This window comes from Mustela lutreola, chromosome X, assembly GCF_030435805.1.
Source record: "Mustela lutreola isolate mMusLut2 chromosome X, mMusLut2.pri, whole genome shotgun sequence".
NCBI classification, from domain to species: domain Eukaryota; kingdom Metazoa; phylum Chordata; class Mammalia; order Carnivora; family Mustelidae; genus Mustela; species Mustela lutreola.
The window spans coordinates 118,051,251-118,077,657 of record NC_081308.1 but is presented as its reverse complement, the minus strand read 5'-3'; the positions used below and the strand labels follow the sequence as shown (position 1 = coordinate 118,077,657).

General features: G+C 40.7%; 1 protein-coding gene across 2 annotated transcripts in view; it reads right to left on the bottom strand.

The window, feature by feature from the left end:
• Positions 1-26,407, bottom strand: part of LOC131821951 (transmembrane 9 superfamily member 2-like) — an 86,767-nt gene that overhangs the window by 55,873 nt on the left and 4,487 nt on the right. For both annotated transcript variants that reach the window (XM_059158326.1, XM_059158327.1), the window contains exons 2-6: positions 20,021-20,088; positions 18,415-18,508; positions 13,998-14,125; positions 13,566-13,692; positions 1,434-1,561 (exon numbers count right to left, since the gene is read on the bottom strand). In XM_059158326.1, the coding sequence (XP_059014309.1) occupies positions 1,434-1,561; positions 13,566-13,692; positions 13,998-14,125; positions 18,415-18,508; positions 20,021-20,088 (545 nt within the window). The remainder of the gene's footprint in view (positions 1-1,433; positions 1,562-13,565; positions 13,693-13,997; positions 14,126-18,414; positions 18,509-20,020; positions 20,089-26,407) is intronic.

Below are 26,407 nucleotides of genomic sequence, written 5' to 3'. Positions count from 1 at the left end.
TCAAGCTCTCTCTCTCTCTCTCTCAAATAAATAAATAAAGTCTTTAAAAAAAACTCTAAACAACAAATTTTAAAAAAAAAAAAGGATATCCTTTTACTAAGATAAACCAGAGTTGGAAAGTACCAGTGTTCCTCACCACTTGGGGTCCATTTAATGAAATCTATAGGCCCTTTTTATCCAGAAAAATACACATCAATAAAAATTTCCAGAGTTTGGGGGTGCCTAGGTGGCTCAGTGGGTTAAAGCCTCTGCCCTAAGCTCAGGTCATGATCCCAGGGTCCTGGGATCGAGCCCCACATCGGGCTCTCTGCTCAGCAGGGAGCCTGCTTCCTCCTCTCTCTCTCTGCCTGCGTCTCTGCCTACTCATCTGTTGAATAAATAAATAAAATCTTTAAAAAATAATTCCAGAGTTTGATATATCAGGGACCATATTAAAAACTCCTAATTCAAAAAAAAAAACAAAAAACAAAAAAACAAAACTAATTCAGTCCTCTCCTTTCACAGATGAGGATATTAAGCCTATGGCAGATCAAGTTAACTGACCCAATGGTCAAAAGTTTGGCACAATACAGTTTCTAGCTCTTCTTTCCCTTTGGGAATCAATCATCTGTGCCAGACAGAACAACCTTGGCTGACGTCAAATAGGGCAGTAACCTTAAAAACAATAAAGTCTGATCCATTTCTATAAACTAGGGTTGACTTACAAAATGGAACCAGGAGAGTTGAGACTAAAATCCAAATTTCCTAATTCCTCATTTTGTCTTGGAAAACTCTATCACAAGGGCCTCCTTTAATATACTCACATTCTTTCCCCCATCTTAGTATTTCAGGTTTTATAATAGTTTGCCCATAATGGACCATGACTTTACACATTGTGTGCTATATTCCCCTCTCTGTCTTAATTGAAGAGTTCTCATTTATCCTATAGTTTTGAAGGATCCTAGTTGCAACATTCAAGGTTACCTGTCTAGTCTCTTACATAGTGCTGATTGTGCTTTACAATCTGTTGAGCATTTACTGGGGACCAGACACTACACTGGATGCCTAGTTATGAACTCTCTAACAGCTGTGCCATCCATTGTTAGTAGATTCTTCCTTATTTTCAGTTTATATCTGCCTGACAGACTCCAGTAATAGACCTGTCCAGAGAAGAAATCCAGATCTAAATCCCAGCTCTTTGTCCTATGGCAGCCAGCAAAGAAGAGCGTTAGGAGCCCTCAGTAAGTCTATTCCCTTCCACATCTGTCCATTTTTCCTCACATTACATGATAGGCAAACGCTAGGGAATAAATGGCCTGTTTGATTTTTCGAACCATATGTCTAAGGTTACATTACACATGTATCCTAAAAATGAAAATTCTAGTTGAGAACTCCCACATTCTGAATTAATTTTTAAATTAAAGGGGCTAATTAAAAAGATAGTCTATAATTACCTTTGGGGGTCAAGTCTAGCAGCAACCAATCTTGCAGTACTCCAATTTCTTTCACTTTCTTTGTGATATGTGATAATAATATCAACGTGGTTGAAGAGGTAGAAAGTATTACTTTTGTTGAATTCAGGCTGCAAAAAAGACATGGAAATTTTAAAGAAGCTTGAGCTTTTCCCAGAATCTAAAAAATATATAATCTGACCATTGATTTAAAATGAGACCCATTATAATATTACTGGCTAGGGGGTACCTGGGTGGCTCAGTGGGTTAAAGCCTCTGCCTTCAGCTCAGGTCATGATCCCAGAGTCCTGGAATTAAGTCTCGCATCGGGCTCTCTGCTCAGCAGGGAGCCTGTTTCCCTTCCTCTCTCTCTGCCTGCCTCTCTGCCTACTTGTGATCTTTGTCTGTCAAATAAATAAATAAAATCTTTTTTAAAATTATTACTGGCTATATTCCCTATGCTTTTTATCTTCATAACTTATTTATTTTATAACTGGCAGTTTGTACTTCTTAATCCCCTTCACCTATTTTGCCCATCCCCCATCCCCTCCCCTCTGGCAACCGCTGCCTACACCTTGATCTTGGACTTCTAGACTCCAGAACTAGGAGACAATAAATGTTTGTTGGGTTTTTTTTAAAGATGTATTTATTTATTAGAGAGAAAGAGAGAGAGCATGCGCATGGCGCGGGGGCAGAGAGAGAGAATCTCAAGCAGACTCCTACTGAGCAGGGAGCCTGATGCACAGGGCTCCATCCCAGGACTCTGAGATCATGACCTGAGCCAAAATCAGATGCTTCACCAACTAAGCCACTCAAGCACCCCAAACTTTTATTGTTTTAAGCTACCCATTTTGGTTTGTTTTTTTTTTTAAGATTTTATTTATTTATTTGACAGAGATCACAAGAGGCAGAGAGGCAGGCCAAGAGGAAGGGAAGCAGGCTCCCTGCTGAGGAGAGAGCCCAATGCGGGGCTCCATCCCAGGACCCTGAGATCATGACCTGAGCTGAAGGCAGAGGCTTTAACCCACTGAGCCACCCAGGTGCCCCTAAGCTACCCATTTTACAGTGTATTTTTAGTGAAGCCCTAGCAAATAAAGGGCTTTGTAATACGAGCTTTGAAATCAGACAGCACCTACAAGCTATATGAACACAGACAAGTCACTTAACCTCTTTGAGCCTCAGTTTCCTCTTTTTAAAAATGGGAGCAATAAGGGAGCCTGGCTGGCCCAGTTGGTACAACATGTGATTCCTGATCTGAGGGTCATGAGTTTGAGCTCCACCTTGGATGTAGAGATTACTTATAAAAATAAATTTAACTGGGATGCCTGGGTGGCTCAGTCAGTTAAGCATCTGCCTTCAGCTCCAGTTGCGATCCCAGGGTCCTGGGATCAAGTCCTGTGCTAGACTCCCTCCGCAGCGAGCCTGCCTCTCTGTCTGCCTCTCTCTCTCTCACTCACTCTGACAGATAAAAATATAAATCTTTTAAAAATAGATTTAACTAGGGACACCTGGGTGGCTCAGTGGGTTAAAGCCTCTGCCTCCAGCTCAGGTCATGATCTCAGGGTCCCGGGATCGAACCCCGCATCAGACTTTCCGATCTTTAAAAAATAGATTTAACTAAAAAAAAAATGGGGACTATAATAGGATTGCTCATAGAATGGTTGAGGATTAAATAGAATAATGTATGTATTCAGTACAGTGCTTGGCATAAGAAGCCTTCAACAAATATTAGCTATTACATTACCCAAGCCCTTCAATCTTCAGAAAATGAATCCAAACGAACCTTGTCAATTACCATATTCAGTAATCTACAACATGCAGGACACCTAGATTGAGAATTATGGCTCTGGAAATCCCAGAATTGAGGGTGATGGCCTGAAGGAATTTTAGAGATCCTTTAGTACAATGATGATAGAGAAGAGGGTAGGAGTGATCCTGTGGAGGAGTCTCACAGTCAGCTTAGGGTGGAGAGTAAGTACTGCTCCCTGCAGGGCTGTCCGTAAATGCAAAGGATTAAAAACCACCAAGAAACCACTGTCTATCCACTCAGTTAAATGAAACATGGTGTGATCATATAGAGAAATAAACTGCAGCTAGCAGATTTGCATGTCCTAGTATGGAGAATACCACGTATTGGTATCGGATGTCCATGATATATACAAATAGAAGCAGCCAGCGTTGTGGTTAAGGTTGTGGTCTCCACAGTCAAACTGCCTAGGTTGAAAGCTCAGGTATGAGATATACTAACCTGTGTGATCACAAGGCTAGGAACATTGCTTCATTCATTCATTCATTCATTCAGCAAATATTTTTGAACATCTGTTATATGCCAGGCACATCTTAACTATGCCCTAAGGGCTAACATCCTACAAGCATTCAAATAATATAAGAGGGAGTTCCCTATGTTGCAGAGAGAATGGAATTTGGACCAGAAAACACTGGGACGCAATTCAGATTTTGCCACATACACTCTAGGGAGTTTTCTTTTTCTTTTTTTTTTTTTATAAATTTATTTATTTCACAGACAGAGATAGGCAGAGAGGCAGTCAGAGAGAGAGGAGGAAACAGGCTCCCTGATGAGCAGAGAGCCCGATGCAGGGCTTGATCCCAGGATCCTGGGATCCTGACCCGAGCCAAAGGCAAAGGCTTTAACCCACTGAGCCACCCAGGAGCCCCTGGCCGTAGTTTTCTTAAAATGGGGACACCATCACTCACTTCATAAAATCATTAAGTGGATTAAATGAGAAATTATAGGGAAAGAACTAGCCCAGCACCTGGCACAGAACAAGGAGATCATTAAATGTTAGTTTCCTTCCTACTGATGTTAAAATTGTGCTTTGAATCTTCACCTAGATTTCCAATTCCAATCCACTTTGGGCTAAATCTCCTGCTGAAAACTACAAATGATAAATATAACATAACAAATATCTTCATAAAAGCAACATGAACATAGAATGTACAACAGCAAAAGTCAACCGTAATGTAAAGTACGGACATTGGGTGTCAATTGTTCATCAGTTGTGTAAAATGTACCACTCTGGGGTGGGCAGCTGGCTCAGTTGGTAGAACATGTGACCTTCAATCTCCAGCTTGTAAGTTCAAGCCCCACGTTGGTGTAGAGATGACTTAAAAATAAAATCTTTTTAGGGGTGCCTGGGTGAGTCAGCCAGTTAAGTGTCAGACTCAGTTTCAGCTCAGATCATGAGCCCAGGATCATGAGATCAGGACCCAGACCCAAGTCTGCTTGTCCCTCTTCCTCTGCTCCTACCCGAGCTCTTGATTTCTCTCTCTCAAATAAATAAGTAAAATCTTAATTTTTTTAAATTTATATATATATATTTTTTAAAGATTTTATTTATTTATCAGAGAGAGAGCGAGAGCGAGCGAGCACAGGCAGACAGAATGGCAAGCAGAGGCAGAAGGAGAAGCAGGCTCCCCACCGAGCAAGGAGCCTGATGCGGGACTCGATCCCAGGACGCTGGGATCATGACCTGAGCCGAAGGCAGCTGCTTAACCAACTGAGCCGCCCAGGCGTCCCTTTTTTTTAATTTTTAAAAACAAAATGAAATATACTACTCTGGTGGGGGAGGTTGATAGTGGGGGAGGCTATGTATCTATCGGGGTAGGGAGTCTATGAGAACTCTCTGTACATTTCCTCTTAATTTTGCTGTGAACCTAATCCTGCTCTAAAAAATAAAGTCTTTTAAATTTGAAACAAAAACAAAACATGAGCTGAGGAGAAAATGAGGAATTACCATGCCAAATTCTAAGGGAAATCTGGAAGCCAGAGAGTTAAGCTGGGTGAGGGAGCACGGACATGGCTATTGCCCTGAGGACACCTGCTGTTCTGGGTAAACTTGAACTTAAGTTTGGGTAGCCTCATGGGATAGGGAGGAGAGCACTCAGGGAGGGCCCTCCCAGCTGAGAAGGCTAAAATGAGACCCTATGCCCATTAATCTGAGACCACTGACCCCTCGCAAAACCAATACCCTCAAAGGTAAAGATGAGCCAGGAGTAAGCCTTCTCCACAACCGCCAATGGACTATAAGGAAGATGGCCTTGATGCTAAACACAAAAAGGGAGTGGGGGAACTGTCCTTGAGTAGTTTTGGCCACAGGCCAGTCCTAACATAGATTTGCAATGTGGATTCCCATCACCTAAGTGGCCCCAGGAAATTCAAGTTGTGAATTTGCTTTAAGGCAGTCCCAGGCTGGTATTTCCCAAAGACGCTTTGCAGAAGTGAATGAAAATCTTCTCTGGAGGAAACTAGTTTGACCCTGGGACTCAAAGAAACTCCACAAACAACTTTCTTTTAGAGATTGAGAGAGTGAGCAAGAAGCATTGGGGGCCAGAGGGAGAGGGAGAATCTCAAGCAGGCTCCACGCCCAGTGTAGAGCCAGACACTTGAACTCACGACGCTGAGACCATGACCTGAGCTGAAATCAAGAATCAGACTGACTGAAATCTAGTCATTTGCGATAACGTGGATGGAACTAGAGCGTATCATGCTTAGCGAAATAAGTCAATCGGAGAAAGACAACTATCATATGATCTCCCTGATATGAGGAAGTGGTGATGCAACATGGGGGCTTAAGTGGGTAGGAGAAGAATAAATGAAACAAGATGGGATTGGGAGGGAGACAAACCATAAGTGACTCTTAAGCTCACAAAACAAACTGAGGGTTGCTGGGGGAAGGGGGGTTGGGAGAAGGGGGGAGGGGTTATGGACATTGGGGGAGGGTATGTGCTTTGTTGAGTGCTGTGAAGTGTGTAAACCTGGCGATTCACAGACCTGTACCCCAGGGGATAAAAATACATTACATGTTTATAAAAAATTGAAAATTAAAAATTTTTTAAAAAAAGAATCTGGCTGAGCAACCCACGTGCCCCATCAGAAGCAGATTTAAAATTAACATTTACTATACTTCAAAGAAGTAAAATACAAGCATGATAGCATGTGCATGAAATAGAAAAGTACAAAATAATGATATAGCAAATTTGCAAAAGAACAAAACAAAACTTGCAGAAATGAGAAAGCTAATTGTTGAAATTAAAAATTCATTGCCTATGAGGGTTTTTTTAGGATTTTTGAGGTTTGTTTATGTATGAATAAACTTATAAATTATCAGATGCCAAGGCAAAGGGCTTAAAAATATGAGATACAGGGCACCTGGGTGGCTCAGTGGGTTAAGCCTCTGCCTTCAGCTCAGGTCATGATCCCAGGGTTCTGCGATCGAGTCCCGCATCGGGTTCTCTGCTCAGCGGGGCGCCTGCTTCCTCCTCTCTCTCTGCCTGCCTCTCTGCCTACTTGTGATCTGTCTGTCAAATAAATAAATAAATAAAGATCTTTTAAAAAATAAAAAAAAAATGTGAGAACAAAAATCTCAATATGTTTGATATCAATGTTATTGTAATAAAACATTTCTTTTTTTCTAAGTTCTTATTTAAATTCTAGTAAGTTAACACACAGTGCAATATTGATTTCAGGAGTAGAATCTAGTGATTCATCATTTACATACAACACCCGGGGCTCATCACAACATGTGCCCTCAATGCCAATGTTCATAAGAGAAGAAACAAATGAGAAGAAAATTTAGACTAGAAGATAAGCCAGAACACAGCACAGAAAAAAATGGAAAATACAGAAGGGAGATTAAGAGGCATGTAGGAGAAAATAAAAACATTTCACACAGCTTTAACTGGAGTCTGAAGGAAAGAAGAAAGCATCTGACAATGCTGAGAATTCCAGAACTGATAAGGCACACCAATTCAGGAAACTCAAAAAAGTTACAAAGAAGATTAAAAACAAAGCAAAACAAAAATCTATAACTAGACACCTAATCATGAAACTGCATGAGACCCTTTAAAGAAAGAGGTGACTAATAATTCCATTTCATGGAATCTAAAATGCCACCAACTATAAAACATTATTTTAGTGGCACAGTCAGTTAAGCATCTGACTCTTGGTTTCGGCTCGGGTCGTGGTCTCAGGGTTGTAGGATCGAGCCCTGTGTGGGGCTCCATGATCAGAGTAGGGTCTGCTTGGAGATCTCACTCCCTCTGTCCCTCCCTTCCCCCACCTCCACTTTCTCTCTTAAATAAATAAATCTTTTGGAAAGACATTATTTCATGTGCTGCTAAGAAAAAACATTGCTAATTAAACTTTGCCAAGCCATCAACTGAAAGGGACACATTCTGATTTCATAAATGTTAAAATATAGGAAAAGATGAGTTTTAGAATCAATAAAATGCAGAATATAAAAATTATGAACAAAGGGTGCCTGGGTGGCTCAGTAGGTTAAAGCCTCTGCCTTCGGCTCGGGTCATGATCCCAGGGTCATGGGATGGAGCCCTGCATTGGGCTCTCTGCTCAGCAGGGAGCCTGCTTCCTCCTCTCTCTCTGCCTGCCCCTCTGCCTACTTGTGATGTCTGTCTGTCAAATAAATAAATAGAATATTTAAAAATAAATAAATAGGGGTGCCTGGGTGGCTCAGTGGGTTAAAGCCTCTGCCTTCGGCTCAGGTCATGATCCCAGGTCCTGGGATGGAGCCCCACATCGGGCTCCTGCTCAGCCAGGAGCCTGCTTCCTCCTCTCTTTCTGCCTGACTCTCTGCCTATTTGTGATCTCTGTCTGTCAAATAAACAAATAAAATCTTTTTTAAAATAAATAAATAAATAAAAACAAAAATAATGAACAAAACCATAAACTAGTATAACAGAAGTGAGACCAAACATCATATCAGTATATGTAAATGGCTTAACTCACCCAGTAAGAGGAAAAGGACTTTCGGAAGATACCACAAAGCAAAACTCAACATGTTGTGTACAAGAGGTACAACAAAGAGGTTCTGAAAAGCTAAAAAGGGATGGGCAAAGTTACACCGAAGGAATGCACGCAAGAAGAAAGCAAGGGACTTGGACTCCCTTCTTCCGACATGATGGAATAATGCAAGACCAGATTTATCCCTTCACTTTAAACAACTAAAAAAAATGGGTAAAATATATAAAGACAACATTTTTTAGACTTCAGACAACAAAGAGCATTAAGATACTGATTACTGGGGCACCTGGGTGGCTCAGTTGGTTGAGCAACTGACTCTTGGTTTCAGCTCAGGTCATGGTCTTGGGGGTCCTGGGATCAAGCCCCACATTGGGCTCCACAGTCAGTGGGGAGTCTGCTTGGGATTCTCTCTCTCCCTTTGCCCTCCCCAAATGAATAAATAAATCTTTAAAAAAGAGAGAGAAAGACTGATCATTAAGAGAAAGGCAACTAAGGTGAGCCCACCTATTGCTTCAGGCTTACTTCCCAGGGAGAATTTTCAGGATCTGGGGCAAGGAAAGGGTACCCAATCAGAATTGGGTATCCCAGAATTGAGGAGACAAGGTTCACAATCCAGGGATGCCCAGGGGCTACATTGTATGGGGTAGAAACCAGAGAGAAGAGAGCTACACAGAGATTTCATCGGTAAATGCATATAAAGTGTGCCAGTGGGGCGCCTGGGTGACTCAGTGGGTTGAAGCCTCTGCCTTTGGCTCAGGTCCGGATCCCAGGGTCTTGGGATTGAGCCCCCGCATCGGGCTCTCTGCTCGGCAGGGAGCCTGCTTCCCTTTCTCTCTCTCTCTGCCTGCTTCTCTGCCTACTTGTGATCTCTGTCTGTCAAATAAATAAATAAAATCTTTTTAAAAATAAATAAATAGGGGTTCCTGGGTGGCTCAGTGCGTTAAAGCCTCTGCCTTCGGCTCAGGTCATGATCCCAGGGTCCTGGGATCGAGCCCCCCATCAGACTCTCTGCTCCACAGGGAGCCTGCTTCTCCCCTCTCTCTCTGCCTGCCTCTCTGCCTACTTGTGATCTCTCTCTCTCTGTCAAATAAATAAAATCTTTTTAAAAAATAAATAAATAAATAAATAAATAATAAATAAAGTGTGCCATAAAGTGTGCCAGTCATTGACTTCTTGCCTCACATCTCCAAATTCATTCCTTTTGGCCTCTATGAAAATTATGCAGGCCCTTTAATTTTTTTTCTTTGGCAGGTGACTGGGTGGCTCAGTTGGCTTAGGTCGTGATCCCAGGGTCCTCAGATCAAGGACCACATCGGGCTCCCTGCTCAGCAGAGAGTTTGCTTCTCCCTCTCCCTCTGCCTGCTGCTCCCCCTGCTTGTGCATTCATCCGCTCCCTCTCTCAAATAAATAAAATCTTTGTTTTAAATATTTTATTTATTTATTTGATAGACAGAGATCACAAGTAGGCAGAGAGGCAGGCAGAGAGAGAGAGAGGAGGAAACAGGCTCCCTGCTGAGCAGAGAGCCCGATGCGGGGCTCGATCCCAGGACCCTGGGATCATGACCTGAGCCTAAGGCCGAGGCTTTAACCCACTGAGTCACCCAGGCGCCCCTAAATAAAATCTTTTTTAAAAAATTGTTTTCCGGGGCACCTGGGTGGCTTAGTGGGTTAAAGCCTCGGCCTTAGGCTCAGGTCATGATCCCAGGGTCCTGGAATCAAGTCCCACATCGGGCTCTCTGCTCAGCAGGGATCCTGCTTCCCCCTCTCTCTCTGTCTGCCTCTTTGCCTACTTGTGATCTCCGTCTGTCAAATAAATAAATAAAATCTTTAAATTTTTTTTAAAAAATAAAAAATCGTTTTCCTTTGCAAGAAGGTGTTGAATGAAGTGTTGCCAGTAGAGGGCGCTGGACAAACATTACCAGGGAGAAGAGTTTGGATTTCTGGTTGAGGGGAGCTCTGGCTCTAGGCTCCCGCTCCAGTTTCTCCAGTGAACACAACCTCTAAAGAATTAATGGATCCATGTGTCTCAACAAAAAGAAAGATAAAAAGACATCAGGGTTGGGGTGGGAGGGAGGGATGAGTAGGCATAAGGAAGAACACAGATTTATAGGGCTGTGAGACTACTCAGTAGGATACCCTTACAGTAGGTATGTGTCATTATACATTTGTCCAAACCCATAAAATGTACAACACGAAGAGTGAACCCTACTGAAAACTGTGCTCTCTGGGCGATAATGCTGTGTCAATGTAGGTTTATCAGTTGTAACAAATGTGCCACACTCTGGTGAGTGATACTGATCATGAGCGAGGCTATCTATGCACATGGGGGAGGGCAAGGGGTCTGAGGGAAAATCTCTGCACCTGCCTCTCAATTTTTCTCTGAACCTAAAACATCTAAATAATAAATCTGTTTTTTTGGAGGGGGGATCCTGGGTGGCACAGTTGGTTAACTGTCTGACTCTCAGTTTCAGCTCATGGTCATGGTCTCAGGGTCATGGGATCTAGCCCCAAGTCAGACTCCACACACAGCACAGAATCAGCTTGTCCCCCTTTTTCTCTTTTTCAAGTAAATAAAATCTTAAAAATAATAATAATAAATTCATTTGTTAAAAAGGAGACATCATTTGTCTCTTGAAAGAACGCACCACTATCTTATCTCACCAAGAAATCAAACTTGAATCTGATCAAGCCAGCAGATCCATCTGCCAATTTTCAAGAACTAAAAGAGAACATGCAGCCTTGTTTGGATGAATGATACAGGGATAGACAAAAGGATAGACATGGGATAAATCAAATATTTTAAAATGCTAATTTGGGGCATGTTTCTGGCTCAGTTGGAAAAGCATCCAACTCTTGATCTTGGACTCATGAATTCAAGCCCCTGTTGGGTGTAAAGATTACTTAAATAGAACTGTAAAAAAAATTAAAACGTGGGGCGCCTGGGTGGCTCAGTGGGTTAAAGCCTCTGCCTTCAGCTCAGGTCGTGATCTCAGGGTCCTGGGATCGAGCCCTGCATCGGGCTCTCTGTTCAGTGGGGAGCCTGCTTCCCCCTCTCTCTGCCTACTTGTGACCTCTGTCTGTCAAATAAATAAATAAATAAAATCTTTTTTAAAAATAAAAAAAAAATTAAAACGCTTATGATAGAATCTAGGTACTGGGGTGCCTGTATGGCTCAGTGGGTTAAGCCTCTGCCTTCAGATCAGGTCATGATCTCAGGGTCCTGGGATCAAGCCCCACATTGGGCTCTCTGCTCAGCAGGGAGCCTACTTCTCCCACTCTCTCTGCCTGTCTCTGCCTACTTGTGATCTCTGTCTCCATCAAATAAATAAAATCTTAAAAAAAAAAGAATCTAGGCACTGCGTATATGAGTGTCCACTACATAATGAATTAAGCTTTTCTATGTGTTTGAAATTGCTCATAATAAAAGATTTTAAAAAGATATATGAGGGGTGCCTGGGTGGCTCAGTTGGTTAAGCATCTGTCTTCAGCTCAGGTCAAGATCTCAGGGTCCTTGGATCGAGCCCCACATCAGGCTCCCTGCTTAGCGGGGAGCCTGCTTCTCCCTTTCCCTCTGCCTGCTGCTCCCCATGCTTGTGCTCTCCCTGTGTCAAATAAATAAATAAATAAATAAAATCTTTAAATTTTTTTTAAATCTAAAAATCTTCAAAAAAAACATTTAGGGGTGCCTGGCTGGCTCAGTCAGAAGAACATGTGATGCTTGATCTTGGGGTCCTGAGTTCCAGCCCCAGGATAGGTGTAGAAATGACTAAGACTAAGTAAACTAAAAAAATTTAATAGATAAATAGTAAGTCCCTCAAATATGACCAAAATCACCAAGATGGTGCATAAATGACTGAAATTTCAGAAGTACTGCACTTTTCTCTGGAAAGAAACAGTTAAGTGCACCATCAGTTAGACAACCAAGGCAGAAACTGGGCAGTCACCCTACACTCTTCCTTCTCCTGTCCCTTTTGTCCCCATCACTGACCTGCATCAAGTCACCATACAGAAAACAGATCAAAAGCAGTGCTGCCCTGGTGGAGCCCTTTCACGTCCGTTCGGCCCCTTAGTCATGCACCATGGCAGCCCCAAGACACTCCTGCTAGTCTGGAGCCTGGTAGGAGACTGCCTGAGAACCGCAAGGCAGAACAGTGTGATTGGGACATCCAAGCTAGAAAGATCAGAGCTAGAGTCCACTTCTGCCACGTAACTAGCTTTATGCCTCTAGTCATGCCATAGCCTCTCGGAGACTGAGTCTCACCTTCTGTAAAATGACAGCAGTGGATCCCCACAACAGGGCCATTCTCAGGATGAAATCAATCACTGTCTAAAGCAATACAACATCGGGGTGCCTGGGTGGCTCAGTGGGTTAAGGCTTCTGCCTTCAGCTCAGGTCATGATCTCAGGGTCCTGGGATCGAGCCCCTCATCGGGCTCTCTGCTCAGCGGGGAGCCTGCTTCCTCCTATCTCTCTGCCTATCTCTCTGCCTGCTTGTGATCTCTGTCTGTCAAATAAATGAATAAAATCTTAAAAAAAAAAAAAAAGGTGTTGGCAATGAGCCATCTTACACCGAACATCAATGCAATATTTTAAAAATAAATAAATAAATAAAGCAACATAACATCGCTCCTGGCCCAAAAAGAGGCATTCAATACAATTCTCCTCACCATTGGACACAGGACTTCCCTCCATGACCTGGCTTCTGCCTACTCCCCATTTTAGCTTCATCTCTAGCTGTACTTTCCAAACCCCAAAACTTATGCTGAGAGACATGCTCGACTCCTCACAGTCCGCCAATCACATCATCCTACTTCAGACTTCCAAGCTTTTTTTTTTAAATTTATTTATTTGACACAGAGAGAGAGATCACAAGTAGGCAGAGAGGCAGGCAGAGAGAGAGGAGGAAGCAGGCTCCCCGCTGAGCAGAGAGTGGGGAGCCTGCTTCCCGATGTGGGGCTTCCCTGCTTCTCGATGTGGGGCTCGATCCCAGGACCCTGGGTCATGACCTGAGCTGAAGGCAGAGGCTTAACCCACCAAGCCACCCAGGCGCCACGACTTCCAAGCTCTAGATCACATTGATCTCCCTCCTAGAAATGCTCACCTACCCATTTATTTCACAAATACTTTTTCATTCCCTCCATTATATCCTCCTTGTCCCTTTTATACAGGGCCACCTCCTTACTCAGGACTGGGAACTTTGTGAGGACAGAGACCATACCTACTTGAGTTTGTATTCCCAACACCTAGCCCAAAACCTAGAAGATGGTAGGTGTCCCGTTAATGTTTGCTAAGTGACTATAACAGAAAGCAAATTACAAGCAACTTATATTCTATAGTAAGTTCTCAACACTTACGCGGATAGCGCAAACATCTTTTGCTGCGCCATCTTTGGTAATAAAACAGCCTATCGGAAATCCTGTTGTGCAGTACTTTCCATCCTCAATAACGTGACACCATATTACTGGCATATTATCAATAATCCTAAACATAAATAAAAAATAAAAGATTTAACAAGCATGCATGTCACACCAAGCAATACCAACATCATCTTGCATATATTTAATTCAAATATGTATTCAAAGTCACAAAAAATAGTCTATAATTTCAAGTATTAATTAAAACTACTTTTTTTTAAAAAAACTATTGAAAGGACTTAAAATTTTTAATCAAAGTCACCAAAATAGTGTACAATTTCAAGTACTAAAACTACTTTTTTTTATAAAAAACTACTTCTGAAAGGACTTAAAAAATTAAGTCATGTTATCTCAGTGTTATCGCAAACCTACCAGTGATGTTGATAGTTTAGTTGTATCCCTTTCTTCAAAAAAGCCAGTTTTTTCTTGTGGTGGTCATTTCCTTTATCGTAGGATTTTACACAGACTTTTCTACATGTTTCTGTCTTGTTAAAAGAAAACTGTTAAAAAACATTTAAAATAATGAAAGATTTGACTACATTTTAGAAAACAAGTGTCACAAAATAAGCACTTTACCTTACAGATAAAACTTGTTCTCAGAGATTTAAGTATGCCATTAGCCTCAATACTCTCTCCTTTGAGTTTCAATTCATACCTGAAATGATTACACTACACACACACACACATATAATACACACATGCATGCACACGCACACACACACATGCGCACATACATTGACAATATGCTTTCACCACTAAGCAGAAGAATTTTCCTTCTTCAGTAACACATAAGGTGGGATATAATATCTACTGTAACTTCCTAAGACCACCTTGATATGGAACCCTTCACTTAAAAGTGGTAACAAAATTGATTTTAGTGATGGTCACACAATGCTCTGAATATACTAAAAAAAATTAAGTCAAAGGGGCGCCTGGGTGGCTTAGTCAGTTAAGTGTCTGCCTTTGGCTCAGTCCATGATCTCAGGGTCCTGGGATTGAGCCCTGCATCAAGCTCCTTGCTCAGCGGGGAGTCTGCTTCTCCCTCTCCCACTCCCCACCCCTGGCTTATACCCTCTCTCAAATAAATAAAATCTTTAACAAACAGAAAATAAAAAATAAACAAACGTTAAATCAGATACTTCAAGGGGTGCCTGGCTGACTCAGTCAATGCAGCATGCAACTCTTGATCTCCAGGCTGTGAGTTCAAGCCCCACCTTGGGTGTGTAGAGCTTACTTTAAAAAAAAATGGCCACTTCAAATAGGTGAATTCTTTGGTATGTGAATATTTCTCAATAGAGCTGTTAATAAAAAAGTATTAATAAAATATTTCATACTTTTAATATGAAACCTCTTATTTACAAAGTCTAGCTATCAAGGATTATCAGGACGAAGTACCAGTGTTACTAATCAGGAAATAATGGGCAAGAATAAACTACGAAAAAGAGTTATAGTAAGGACCTCATACCCTGAAATCATACAAATATTAACCAAAAAGTTCCCTATTGGCAGCTGAGAAGAACACTGTCATCTTTCTTTCTTCCTATCTTTCTTTCTCTCTTTCTAGTACTATCATGTTCTTCATTTCAAGGGACAGCACTCCTTGAAAAAGTTCCCTTTTTTGTTAGGACAATGGTACTCCACGCAGGTATTTTGTGCAACTTTAATTATCAAAAAGCTAATGCCTGGGGCGCCTGGGTGGCTCAGTGGGTTAAAGCCTCTGCCTTCGGCTCAGGTCATGATCCCAGGGTCCTGAGATGGAGCCCCTCATCGGGCTCTCTGCTCAGCGGGGAGCCTGCTTCCTCCTCTCTCTCTGCCTGCTTCTCTGCCTACTTGTGATCTCTCTCTGTCAAATAAGTAAATAAAAATCTTTAAAAAAATTTTTTTTTAAAAAGCTAATGCCTGGGACGCCTGGGTGGCTCAGTTGGTTGAGCGGCTGCCTTCAGCTCAGGTCATGATCCCAGCGTCATGGGATCGAGTCCCACATCGGGCTCCTTGCCCCGCAGGGAGCCTGCTTCTCCCTCTGACTCTGCCTGCCACTCTGTCTGCCTGTGCTCGCTCTCGCTTGCTCTCTCTCCAACAGATAAATAAATAAAATCTTAAAAAAAAGCTAATGCCTGACACACAGACCAAAGAAACAGATCAACAGAGAACCCAGAAATAGAACTCTACAACTATACCTGTGTGATTTTTTTGACAAACATGCAAAAGCAATTCAGAGAAGGAATGACAGTCTTTTGAACAGATAGTGTTGAAGCAAATTGACTTCTACTCGCCAAAAAAAAGAAACCCAAAAAGCAAAACCAAAAAAATTCTCTAATTTCAATCCAAACCTCTACCTGATACAAAATAACTCAAAAAAGATTACAGACTTAAATATATAAATTATAAAAGTTTCAGAAGGAAACATAAAAGAAAATCTTCAAGACCTAAAGGCTTATGTCATGTGTTCTTAGACTAGACACCAAAAACACACTCCATAAAAAGGAAATTTGATTATTGGACCTCATAAAAATTAATGTTTGCTCTGTGGAATACTCTGTTAAGAAGATGAAAACAGGGGCGCCTGGGTGGCTCAGTGGGTTAAAGCCTCTGCTTTCGGCTCAGGTCATGATCCCAGGGTCCTGGGATCGAGCCCCGCATCGGGCTCTCTGCTCAGCAGGAAGCCTGTTTCCTCCTCTCTCTCTGCCTGCCTCTCTGCCTACTTGTGATCTCTGTCTGTCAAATAAATCAATAAAATATTAAAAAAAAAAAAAAAGAAGAAGATGAAAACACGGGGCACCTGGGTGGCTCAGAGGTTAAGTAAGTGTCTGCCTTTGGCTTGCATGGCGGTCCCAGGATCCTGGGATCAAGACCCAGAAAAACTGCTTCTCCCTCTTCCACTCCCCCTGCTTGTGTTCCCTCTCTTGCTGTGTCTCTGTCAAATAAATAAATAAAATCTACAAAAAATAAAATAGATGAAGACACAGGGGTGTCTGGCTGGCCCAGTTTGTTAGAGCACACTATTCCTGATCTCAGAGTCATGAGTTTGAGCCTCAAGTTGAGCAGAGAGATTATTTAAAAATAAAATCTTGGGGCGCCTGGGTGGCTCAGTGGGTTAAAGCCTCTGCCTTCAGCTCAGGTCATGATCTCAGGGTTCTGGGATCCAGCCCCTCATCGGGCTCTCTGTTCAGCAGGGAGCCTGCTTCCCCCTCTCTCTCTGCCTGCCTCTCTGCCTACCTGTGATCTCTGTCAAATAAATAAATTAAATATTTTTTAAAAATAAATAAATAAAAAATAAAATCTTAAAAAAAAAAAAAAAAGATGATGGAAACAAAAGCTACAGACTGGGAAAAAACTATTTGTAAACTACTGCCCTAACAAAGGAATCACACCTAGAATATATAAGGAATTCTGAAAACTCAATAGTAAAGGTACAAACAATCCAAATATAAAAGGGGTAAAAGAGGAGACAGAGGGCCTGGGTGGCTTAGTCGGTTAAGCATCTTTTTCAGCTCAGGTCATGATCCTGGGGTCCTGGGATCAAGCCCCCCACAACAGGCTCCCTGCTTAGAGGGGAGTCTGCTTGTCTCTCTCCTTCTGCCTCTTCCCCTGCTTCTGTTCCCTCTGTCTGTCTCTCTCTCTCTCTCTCTCTCTCTCTCTCCCCCAAATGAATAAATAAAATCTTTTAAAAAATAAATTAAATTGGGACGCCTGGGTGGCTCAGTGGGTTAAGCCGCTGCCTCCGGCTCAGGTCATGATCTCAGAGTCCTAGGATCGAGTCCCGCATCGGGCTCTCTGCTCAGCAGAGAGCCTGCTTCCTTCTCTCTCTCTCTCTGGCTGCCTCTCCGTGTACTTGTGATTTCTCTCTGTCAAATTAAGAAATAAAATCTTTTAAAAAAATAAAAAATAAAAAAATAATAATAAAATAAAAAATAAATTAAATAAATGAGTGAATAAAAATCCTAAAAAAAAGTTTAAAAGAAGCTAATTCCCAATGGTTTCACAAGAGTATACATAAATTAATATTGAGCAAACTACATACTTTTAAAAAAAGTTTTATTTAAGTAATCTCCAAACCCCATGCAGGGCTCAAACTCACAGCCCTGAGACCAAGAGTTGCATACATCTCTGACTGAGCTAGCCAGTTGCCCCCAAACAAAACACTTTCAATATGTGCAGTGTATTGTACTTCAAGTAGACTTCAATGAACTTGGAAAAAAAAGAAGAAAAAAGTTAATGCCTTCATAATCATAACTGCTTATGAAAACATCCCTACTCTATCCCCGAATCTATTAAGGTATTGAAGGCAAAATCAATACACAATGACAGTCCAATGACATCTGCTTATACCACCTTACCCAAAACATGTAGGAACAATAAAGGAAACTGTTTTCTTTACAAAGCAAAAGTGGTCATGTGGAACCACTCCCTACTGCAGATAGTTCGAAGAGCACATATTCAGGCATTCTTCTGACAATACCACATCCTATCTCCTTTCCTTTTTCTCTGCCTCCTTCTAAAACAGACTCTTTGTGGGGCGCCAGGGTGGCTCAGTCGGTTAGGCTCAGGTCATGATCCCAGGGTCCTGGGATCAAGTCCTGCATCAGGTTCCCTGCTTGGTAGGAAACCTGCTTCCTTCTCCCCCACTCCCCCTGCTTGTGTTCCCTCTCTTGTTGTGTCTCTCTCTGTCAACTAAATAAAATCTTTAAAAAGAAAATAAAAATATAACAGACTTTCTGCTACAATTTTAAGTAGCCAGTTCTGAAAAGATTCCATTTAAAACAATATTATATAAGATCCACTGAATAACCTTATAGGGAGATGATGTTATTCGTTCTCCGAATAGTACTTGTCCAAGATTTTCAGAAGGGTTTTTCTTCCCAGAGGCTTGACAGAAGTCAAAGCTAGAGGGAAAGTTCAAGGAAGGAAAAAAAAATCAGCAAAGAAATTAATCTTTGTAATTTGTCAAGCCTCTCCACTGTTAATGGTAGATACTTCTAAAAACATGACCCAGAAGGTCTCTAATAATGATTTATAGACCTCATTTTTTAAACCGTTTAATCTCTTATAACTATGAATTCATTATTTAAAATGCTTATGGTACTGCTCTTGACTTTTATAATGTAGATAATCACAATCTTAATAAAACTCACAGTATCTTCAGGGTTAAACTTCAAATTACATTTTTAAAAAAGCAAAGAATAGTTTAAAATCTGTACTAATTCTAACCTGAGACATTTAGAAACTGCTGTTATCAGTTCTGATCAAAGGGGAACTTAAACAACAAGGTCCCTTTTCAATTACAGGCCCATAGACTCACTCACAAATCAAATGGTTACCACATGGAAAGAATTACAACTGCCTTTAAGCAAATGGGAATACATAAAATTAAATATAAAATGGTAAAAAGAGAAAATCAATGGTAGGTACGTGTAATATTTTAAATGCTCGTGCTAACACCCTATGTCTAAATGTGGCATTTTAATGAAAATTAGACCTGGTTTTATTTCTGTTTAATTAGTAGAAATAAATACCAGAGGGAGCTACAATCATTTTTCTTTTTTTTTTTTAAGATTTTATTTATTTATTTGACAGAGAGAGATCACAAGTAGGCAGAGAGAGAGGAGGAAGCAGGCTCCCCGCTGAGCAGAGAGCCCGAAGCGGGACTCGATCCCAGGACCCTGAGATCATGACCTGAGCCGAAGGCAGTGGCTTAACCCACTGAGCCACCCAGGCGCCCTACAATCATTTTTCTAAGAAGTGTAGCATTTGTTGCTATTCTCAAATGACTGATCTTGATCTTGATTATATGATACTGGCCCAATACTAAACTAAGCACTTGCATCCATTAAAAGCCTTAGTAGCGGGGGCATCTGGGTAGCTCAGTGGGTTAAAGCCTCTGACTTTGGCTCGGGTCATGATCCCAGAGTCCTGGGATCAAGCCCTGTATTGGGCTCTCTGCTTAGCAGGGAGCCTGCTTTCTCCTCTCTCTCTGCCTGCCTCTCTGCCTCCTTGTGATTTCTGTCTGTCAAATAAATAAACAAAATCTTTAATAAATAAATAAATAAAAGCCTTAGTAGAAACTTCCCTATCCCATGTTTTAAATAAACTACACTTCTGCAATTATTTTTTTGAAATTCAAAATATAGTAGATTTATAATTTGTTTTCCTTACAAAAATCAAGTATGGCAATTTCCTAAATTCTTGAGCATTTGCCTCACACTGAAAGCACTCTGTTTTAATTTTGTTCCTGTTACTTTTATTACAAAATTGCCACCATATTTCTTAATATATCTAGGGCTTTCATTCACTGTCTTTAAAATTTTAAAACACCTTTAACACAATAATATTATAATTACGATGTAACTGCAGTAATATCAATTCTATCAGGTACAATGACATTACCTATAACTTACGTATTATATTCATAAGGCAGGACGGATTCTGTTGAGTCCAATCTATTTACAAAAAGTGCTATTGATGACTACAAAAAGAAAGAAAACACTAATTAATAATACAAAATAAAAAAGGTAGCACTTGCAAAATACATAACAAAGTGAAAAGTAATTGGATCTATGGCTCCCATCAATGTATGACTGTGCAATTACAAATTTATAACTTAGCACAGTGTTATACATGTATAACAATATGGTTATAAATTTTTAACTCAGTACAGCTATAAATTCATAACATTTCATTTAGGTGGCATCATTGGAGTCTCTGAAAACATCAATTTTTCAGACATCTCAGCCATTCTTAACCTTTTTTAATTATAGAACCCTTTGAGAATGTGATGAAAGCTATGGGCCCTCTCCCCCAAAAAGCCCACATACTCAGCAAAGTCTCTGTTCAGGTTTCAGAGGCTTCATAGGGCCTCTGGAGTCCACGGAATTCAGGTTAAGAACTTGAGATAATTAAAGCTACCTGTGTAAGAGCTCTCCTTGTATTATTTTAACCATTTTTATAAGAATCATTCTAAAATACACTTCATCATTTCCTATCTTAAACAGAACATGGTGATCACAATTTAACCTTCCTTGATGGCTCAGGATCATTTTGGAACATCAATCCTTGCACCAGCTTTGACTCTGTGACATCCTCAGGATCAAACTAAGTGAACGCTATTTGCCCCAAAACTCCACTGCGATAGATGGTACCCACACCCCTACTACCCACACCCCTCACCCAACCAAAGAGCTTCAACTTTTTTTGTATAGATTTTACGTCTTTCTTTTCAGCGGTGAGTTGTTGTGACGCTTCTTCGCCCTTCTCCCTTCTCCCACCCTCGATCTGCTAGAGAGCCCTCAACTTGTAGAATAAATCACAGATTTGTTAAAACGAAATCAAAAAGACTCAGAGCATGAGGGTTAGTGCATAAGCATTAGGATATCTCTTCCCGCTTTTCACAGGATACTTCATTTACTTCCCTGGATCTCAGCTGGGTTCTTGATAATCTACAAGATAGGGTTTTTGTTTTGTTTTGTTTTGTTTTGTTTTTATGTAGGCTCCATGCCCAGCATGGAGCACTATGTGGGGCTTGAACTCATGACCCTGAGATCAAGACCTGAGCTGAGATCAAGGGTCAGATACCTGACTGGGCCCCCCAGGTACCCCCAAGATAGGATTTTTATTTTTATTTTTATTTTTATTTTAAAGATTTTATTTATTTGACAAAGAGAGAGAGATCATAAGTAGACAGAGAGGCAGGCAGAGAGAGAGGGGGAAGGAAGCAGGCTCCCTGCGGAGCAGAGAGCCCAACGCGGGGCTCGATCTCAAGACCCTGGGATCATGACCTGAGCCGAATGCAGAGGTTTTGACCCACTGAGCCACCCAGGCGCCCCAAGATAGGATTTTTAAAAAGACTAAAACAGCAGAACTTTAGTGAACACTATTCTTGTTCAAAATTCCATAAACTGCTTTTTTTTAATTGAACATCTGCTATCATCTTTACCATAAGGTTAGATTTTTTTTTTTTAAGAGGAAGAAAATAATCAAGTTTGGGACAAATATAAACAGTGTTACTGTAACTCTGTAAGAGTATTGTATCTGTACTTAATGAAACCTTGTCAGAAATTCAGCAACAGTTGGGACGCCTGGGTGGCTCAGTTGGTTAAGCAGCTGCCTTCGGCTCAGGTCATGATCCCGGCATCCTGGGATCAAGTCCCGCATCGGGCTCCTTGCTCGGCGGGGAGCCTGCTTCTCCCTCTGCCTCTGCCTGCCATTCTGTCTGCCTGTGCTTGCTCTCTCCCCCTCTCTCTCTGATAAATAAAATCTTTAAGAAAGAAAGAAATTCAGCAACAGCAACATATATCAGTTAGAGTTTTATAAAGGCGAATAGAGAAAAGCAAAGGACAGCAGATAATTAAGGATAATAGTTCTCATCTAGAATCCCAATACACAACATACATAAGATTCATATTTTAAAATGCATATCTGGAGATTACTATATTTAAAAGAACCTTAATGGTTTCACAAGTCAAGTGAAGAAAAGAGAAATTATTCAATAATGGTAGATAACTGGTCAGTGATCTGGGGGAAAATAAGTTAAGCTGGATACTTACCTAATACATATACCAGGAAATATCAATCTTATTTCTTAAAATTTAAACCATAAAAGTAATAGAAGAAGCCATGGGAGAATAATTTTATAATCGTGGCTGGCTTGGTTAAGAACTTTCAAAACAGGGCACAAAAGTCAGAAAACAAAAAAAAAATGATATATTAGAATAATAGCCCGTTTTTCTAAATGCTAAAAAACAAAAACAAAATACAATAAACAAAACCAAAAGACAACTGACAAACTTGGGAAAAGAATGTCACAGGTAAAGGACTAGTTTCCTGATTTAAGAATGACCACAGAGGGATGCCTGGGTGGCTCAGTTGGTTAAGCAACTGCCTTCAGCTCAGGTCATGATCCCAGCGTCCTGGGATCGAGTCCCACATCGGGCTCCTTGCTCCGCAGGGAGCCTGCTTCTCCCTCTGACTCTGCCTTCCACTCTGTCTGCCTATGCTTGCTCTCGCTCGCTCTCTCTCTGACAAATAAATTAAAAAAAAAAAAAAAAAAAAAAGAATGACCACAGAACCAAAAAAAAGTGTCCACAAATCAATTTTTTAAATGTCCAACCTTCTAGAAAAATGAGCAAAGAATATATAGATAGTTCACCAAAAAGAAAATACAAGTTGTTTTTATTTATATGAAATGATTCTCAATTTTAAAAAAAGACTCCTGATAAAAGCATTATAAACTAAAACCATAAGACACAATTTTTCACCCATAAAATTGTTCAAAGATCTAAAAGTTTGACAACACGCTGTCAAGCTGTGGAGAAGCAGGCACTCTCACACACTGTCTACGGAAGTGTAAATTAATGCAACCTCCATGGAAAGCAATTTGAGGATATCAAAATTGCTAAGTGCATCTATTCTTTGACCCAGCAATTGCGTTCCTAGTAATTTATTCTATGGATATTCTCATATGCAACAATGTTTGGTAAGATCAAGAGTATATAAACAAGCTAAATACATACATAAGGGACTATGTAAATCCAATATATAACATCCTTATAATAGAATGATATACCATTAAAAAACAACAAGGGTGTTCTTTATATATTGATATAAAGTGGTTTCTAAGCTATATCATTAAATGATAAAGGCACCTGAAGGTGAGAACAGTATACTCCCATTTGTGTAAAAAAAAAAAAAAAAGGAGGAAAAAATAATATAAACACATATTTGTTCATTTAATCAAGAAATCCCTAGCATGGGCGCCTGGGTGGCTCAGTGGTTAAGCCACTGCCTTCGGCTCAGGTCATGATCTCAGGGTCCTGGGATCGAGTCCCGCATCGGGCTCTCTGCTCAGCAGGGAGCCTGCTTCCTCCTCTCTCTCTCTCTCTCTCTGCCTGCCTCTCTGCCTACTTGTGATTTCTCTCTGTCAAATAAATAAATAAAATCTTTAAAAAAAAAAAAAAAAAAAAGAAATCCCTAGCAGGATATGAGAAACTGACGATATTGGTGCTCTCCAGGGAGGGATACTATGTGGCTAAAAGACCCAGGTAGATGAGACCTTCACAGGGAAAAACCTCTTATCTGCCTGTATCCTTCTATATTATTCTAAGTGAGATCATTACAATCAAGGGGATGAACAGTTTCAAAGACTTTGATGTATATTTCAAATTGCTTTCCAAAGGGTTCAAGTTTAACTATTAAACCAATCTGAATGCCATCATAAGGCAGCAAAGAGACAAGGCCAGGTGGATGGGGCATTGTACAGGAGAAACAGACTAATCCCTTTTATAAGTTAATGTTATGAAAAGAAAAAGCAGGGACTGTGCTTAATTAAAAGAACCATAGACTATAATAAAGAGATGAAATTTGTGGTCCTAGATTGGATTCTGATTTGGTTATTTCAGGGATAGCTAGGGAAATCTATGAACTTGGTAACACATGAGATAAAAATGCATTCATGTGGAAAAAAATCTGTTGATGTGGAAAGATAGAGTTGTTAATAGAAAAGTGCAGGTTATGGGATGGTTAAGTGTCTGCCTTCGACTCAGACTCAGATCATGATTCCAGGGTCCTGGGATCCAGTCCCACACGGGGTTCCTTGCCTGCCACTCCTCCTGCTTTTGCTCACTCTCTCTGACAAATAAATTTCAAAAATCTTTAAAAAAAAAAAAAAAAGAAGAGAAACAAGGCATTGGTTAAAAAAAAAAGAAAGAAAAGTGCAGGTTACAAAAAAACGTGGATACCATTATTTTATGTAGGTAAAAAATGCATTTGGACTTCCATTCATTGCTAGTGGGAATACAAAATGGTACAGCCAATTTAGAAGAGAGCTTGGCAATTTCTTAAAAAAAAAAAAAAAAAAAACTAAACTAAATATAGGGGTGCCTGGGTGGCTTAGTGGATTAAGCCTCTGCCTTTGGCTCAGGTCATGATCTCAAGGTCCTGGGATCAAGCCCCACATCAGATCTCTGCTCAGCGGGGAGCCTGCTCCACCCCACTCCCCCCACCCCCCCCACCCCCGCCTGCCTCCTCTCTGCCTACTTGTGATTTCTCTCTGTCAAATAAATAAATAAAATCTTTAAAAAAAAAAAAAAAAAAAAGAAATCCCTAGCAGGATATGAGAAACTGACGATATTGGTGCTCTCCAGGGAGGGATACTATGTGGCTAAAAGACCCAGGTAGATGAGACCTTCACAGGGAAAAACCTCTTATCTGCCTGTATCCTTCTATATTATTCTAAGTGAGATCATTACAATCAAGGGGATGAACAGTTTCAAAGACTTTGATGTATATTTCAAATTGCTTTCCAAAGGGTTCAAGTTTAACTATTAAACCAATCTGAATGCCATCATAAGGCAGCAAAGAGACAAGGCCAGGTGGATGGGGCATTGTACAGGAGAAACAGACTAATCCCTTTTATAAGTTAATGTTATGAAAAGAAAAAGCAGGGACTGTGCTTAATTAAAAGAACCATAGACTATAATAAAGAGATGAAATTTGTGGTCCTAGATTGGATTCTGATTTGGTTATTTCAGGGATAGCTAGGGAAATCTATGAACTTGGTAACACATGAGATAAAAATGCATTCATGTGGAAAAAAATCTGTTGATGTGGAAAGATAGAGTTGTTAATAGAAAAGTGCAGGTTATGGGATGGTTAAGTGTCTGCCTTCGACTCAGACTCAGATCATGATTCCAGGGTCCTGGGATCCAGTCCCACACGGGGTTCCTTGCCTGCCACTCCTCCTGCTTTTGCTCACTCTCTCTGACAAATAAATTTCAAAAATCTTTAAAAAAAAAAAAAAAAGAAGAGAAACAAGGCATTGGTTAAAAAAAAAAGAAAGAAAAGTGCAGGTTACAAAAAAACGTGGATACCATTATTTTATGTAGGTAAAAAATGCATTTGGACTTCCATTCATTGCTAGTGGGAATACAAAATGGTACAGCCAATTTAGAAGAGAGCTTGGCAATTTCTTAAAAAAAAAAAAAAAAAAAACTAAACTAAATATAGGGGTGCCTGGGTGGCTTAGTGGATTAAGCCTCTGCCTTTGGCTCAGGTCATGATCTCAAGGTCCTGGGATCAAGCCCCACATCAGATCTCTGCTCAGCGGGGAGCCTGCTCCACCCCACTCCCCCCACCCCCCCACCCCCGCCTGCCTCCTCTCTGCCTACTTGTGATTTCTCTCTGTTTCAAATAATTAAATAAAATCTTTTTTTAGAAAAAAGGAAAAAAAGAAGAAAAAAATAAATATACTCTTAATAAACAATCTAGCAGTGATACACCCTGGTATTTGCCCAGAGGAGTTGAAAACATAAGTCTACCCAAAAACCGGCACAATGTCTATAGCAGCTTTGTTCATCAATGTGAAAACTTAGAAGCAACCAAGATGTCTTTAGTAGATAAATATATGAATGAATTGTGGTACATCCGGATAACGGAATATTCAAAACTGAAAAGCAATGAACCATTAAGCCATGAAAAGACACAGAGGAACCCGGGGCGCCTGGGTGGCTCAGTGGGTTAAGCCACTGCCTTTGGCTCAGGTCATGATCTCAGGGTCCTGGGATCTAGTCCCGCATCGGGCTCTCTGCTCACTCTCTATCTGCCTGCCTCTCTGCCTACTTGTGATCTCTGTCTGTCAAATAAATAAAATCTTAAAAAAAAAAAAAAAGACACAGAGGAACCCTAAATGCATATTACTAAGTAAAAGAAGCAAGTCTGAAAAGTCTACGTACTGTATGATTCCTATAAGACATTCTGGAAAAGGCTAAACTATGAAGACAGTAGATAGATCA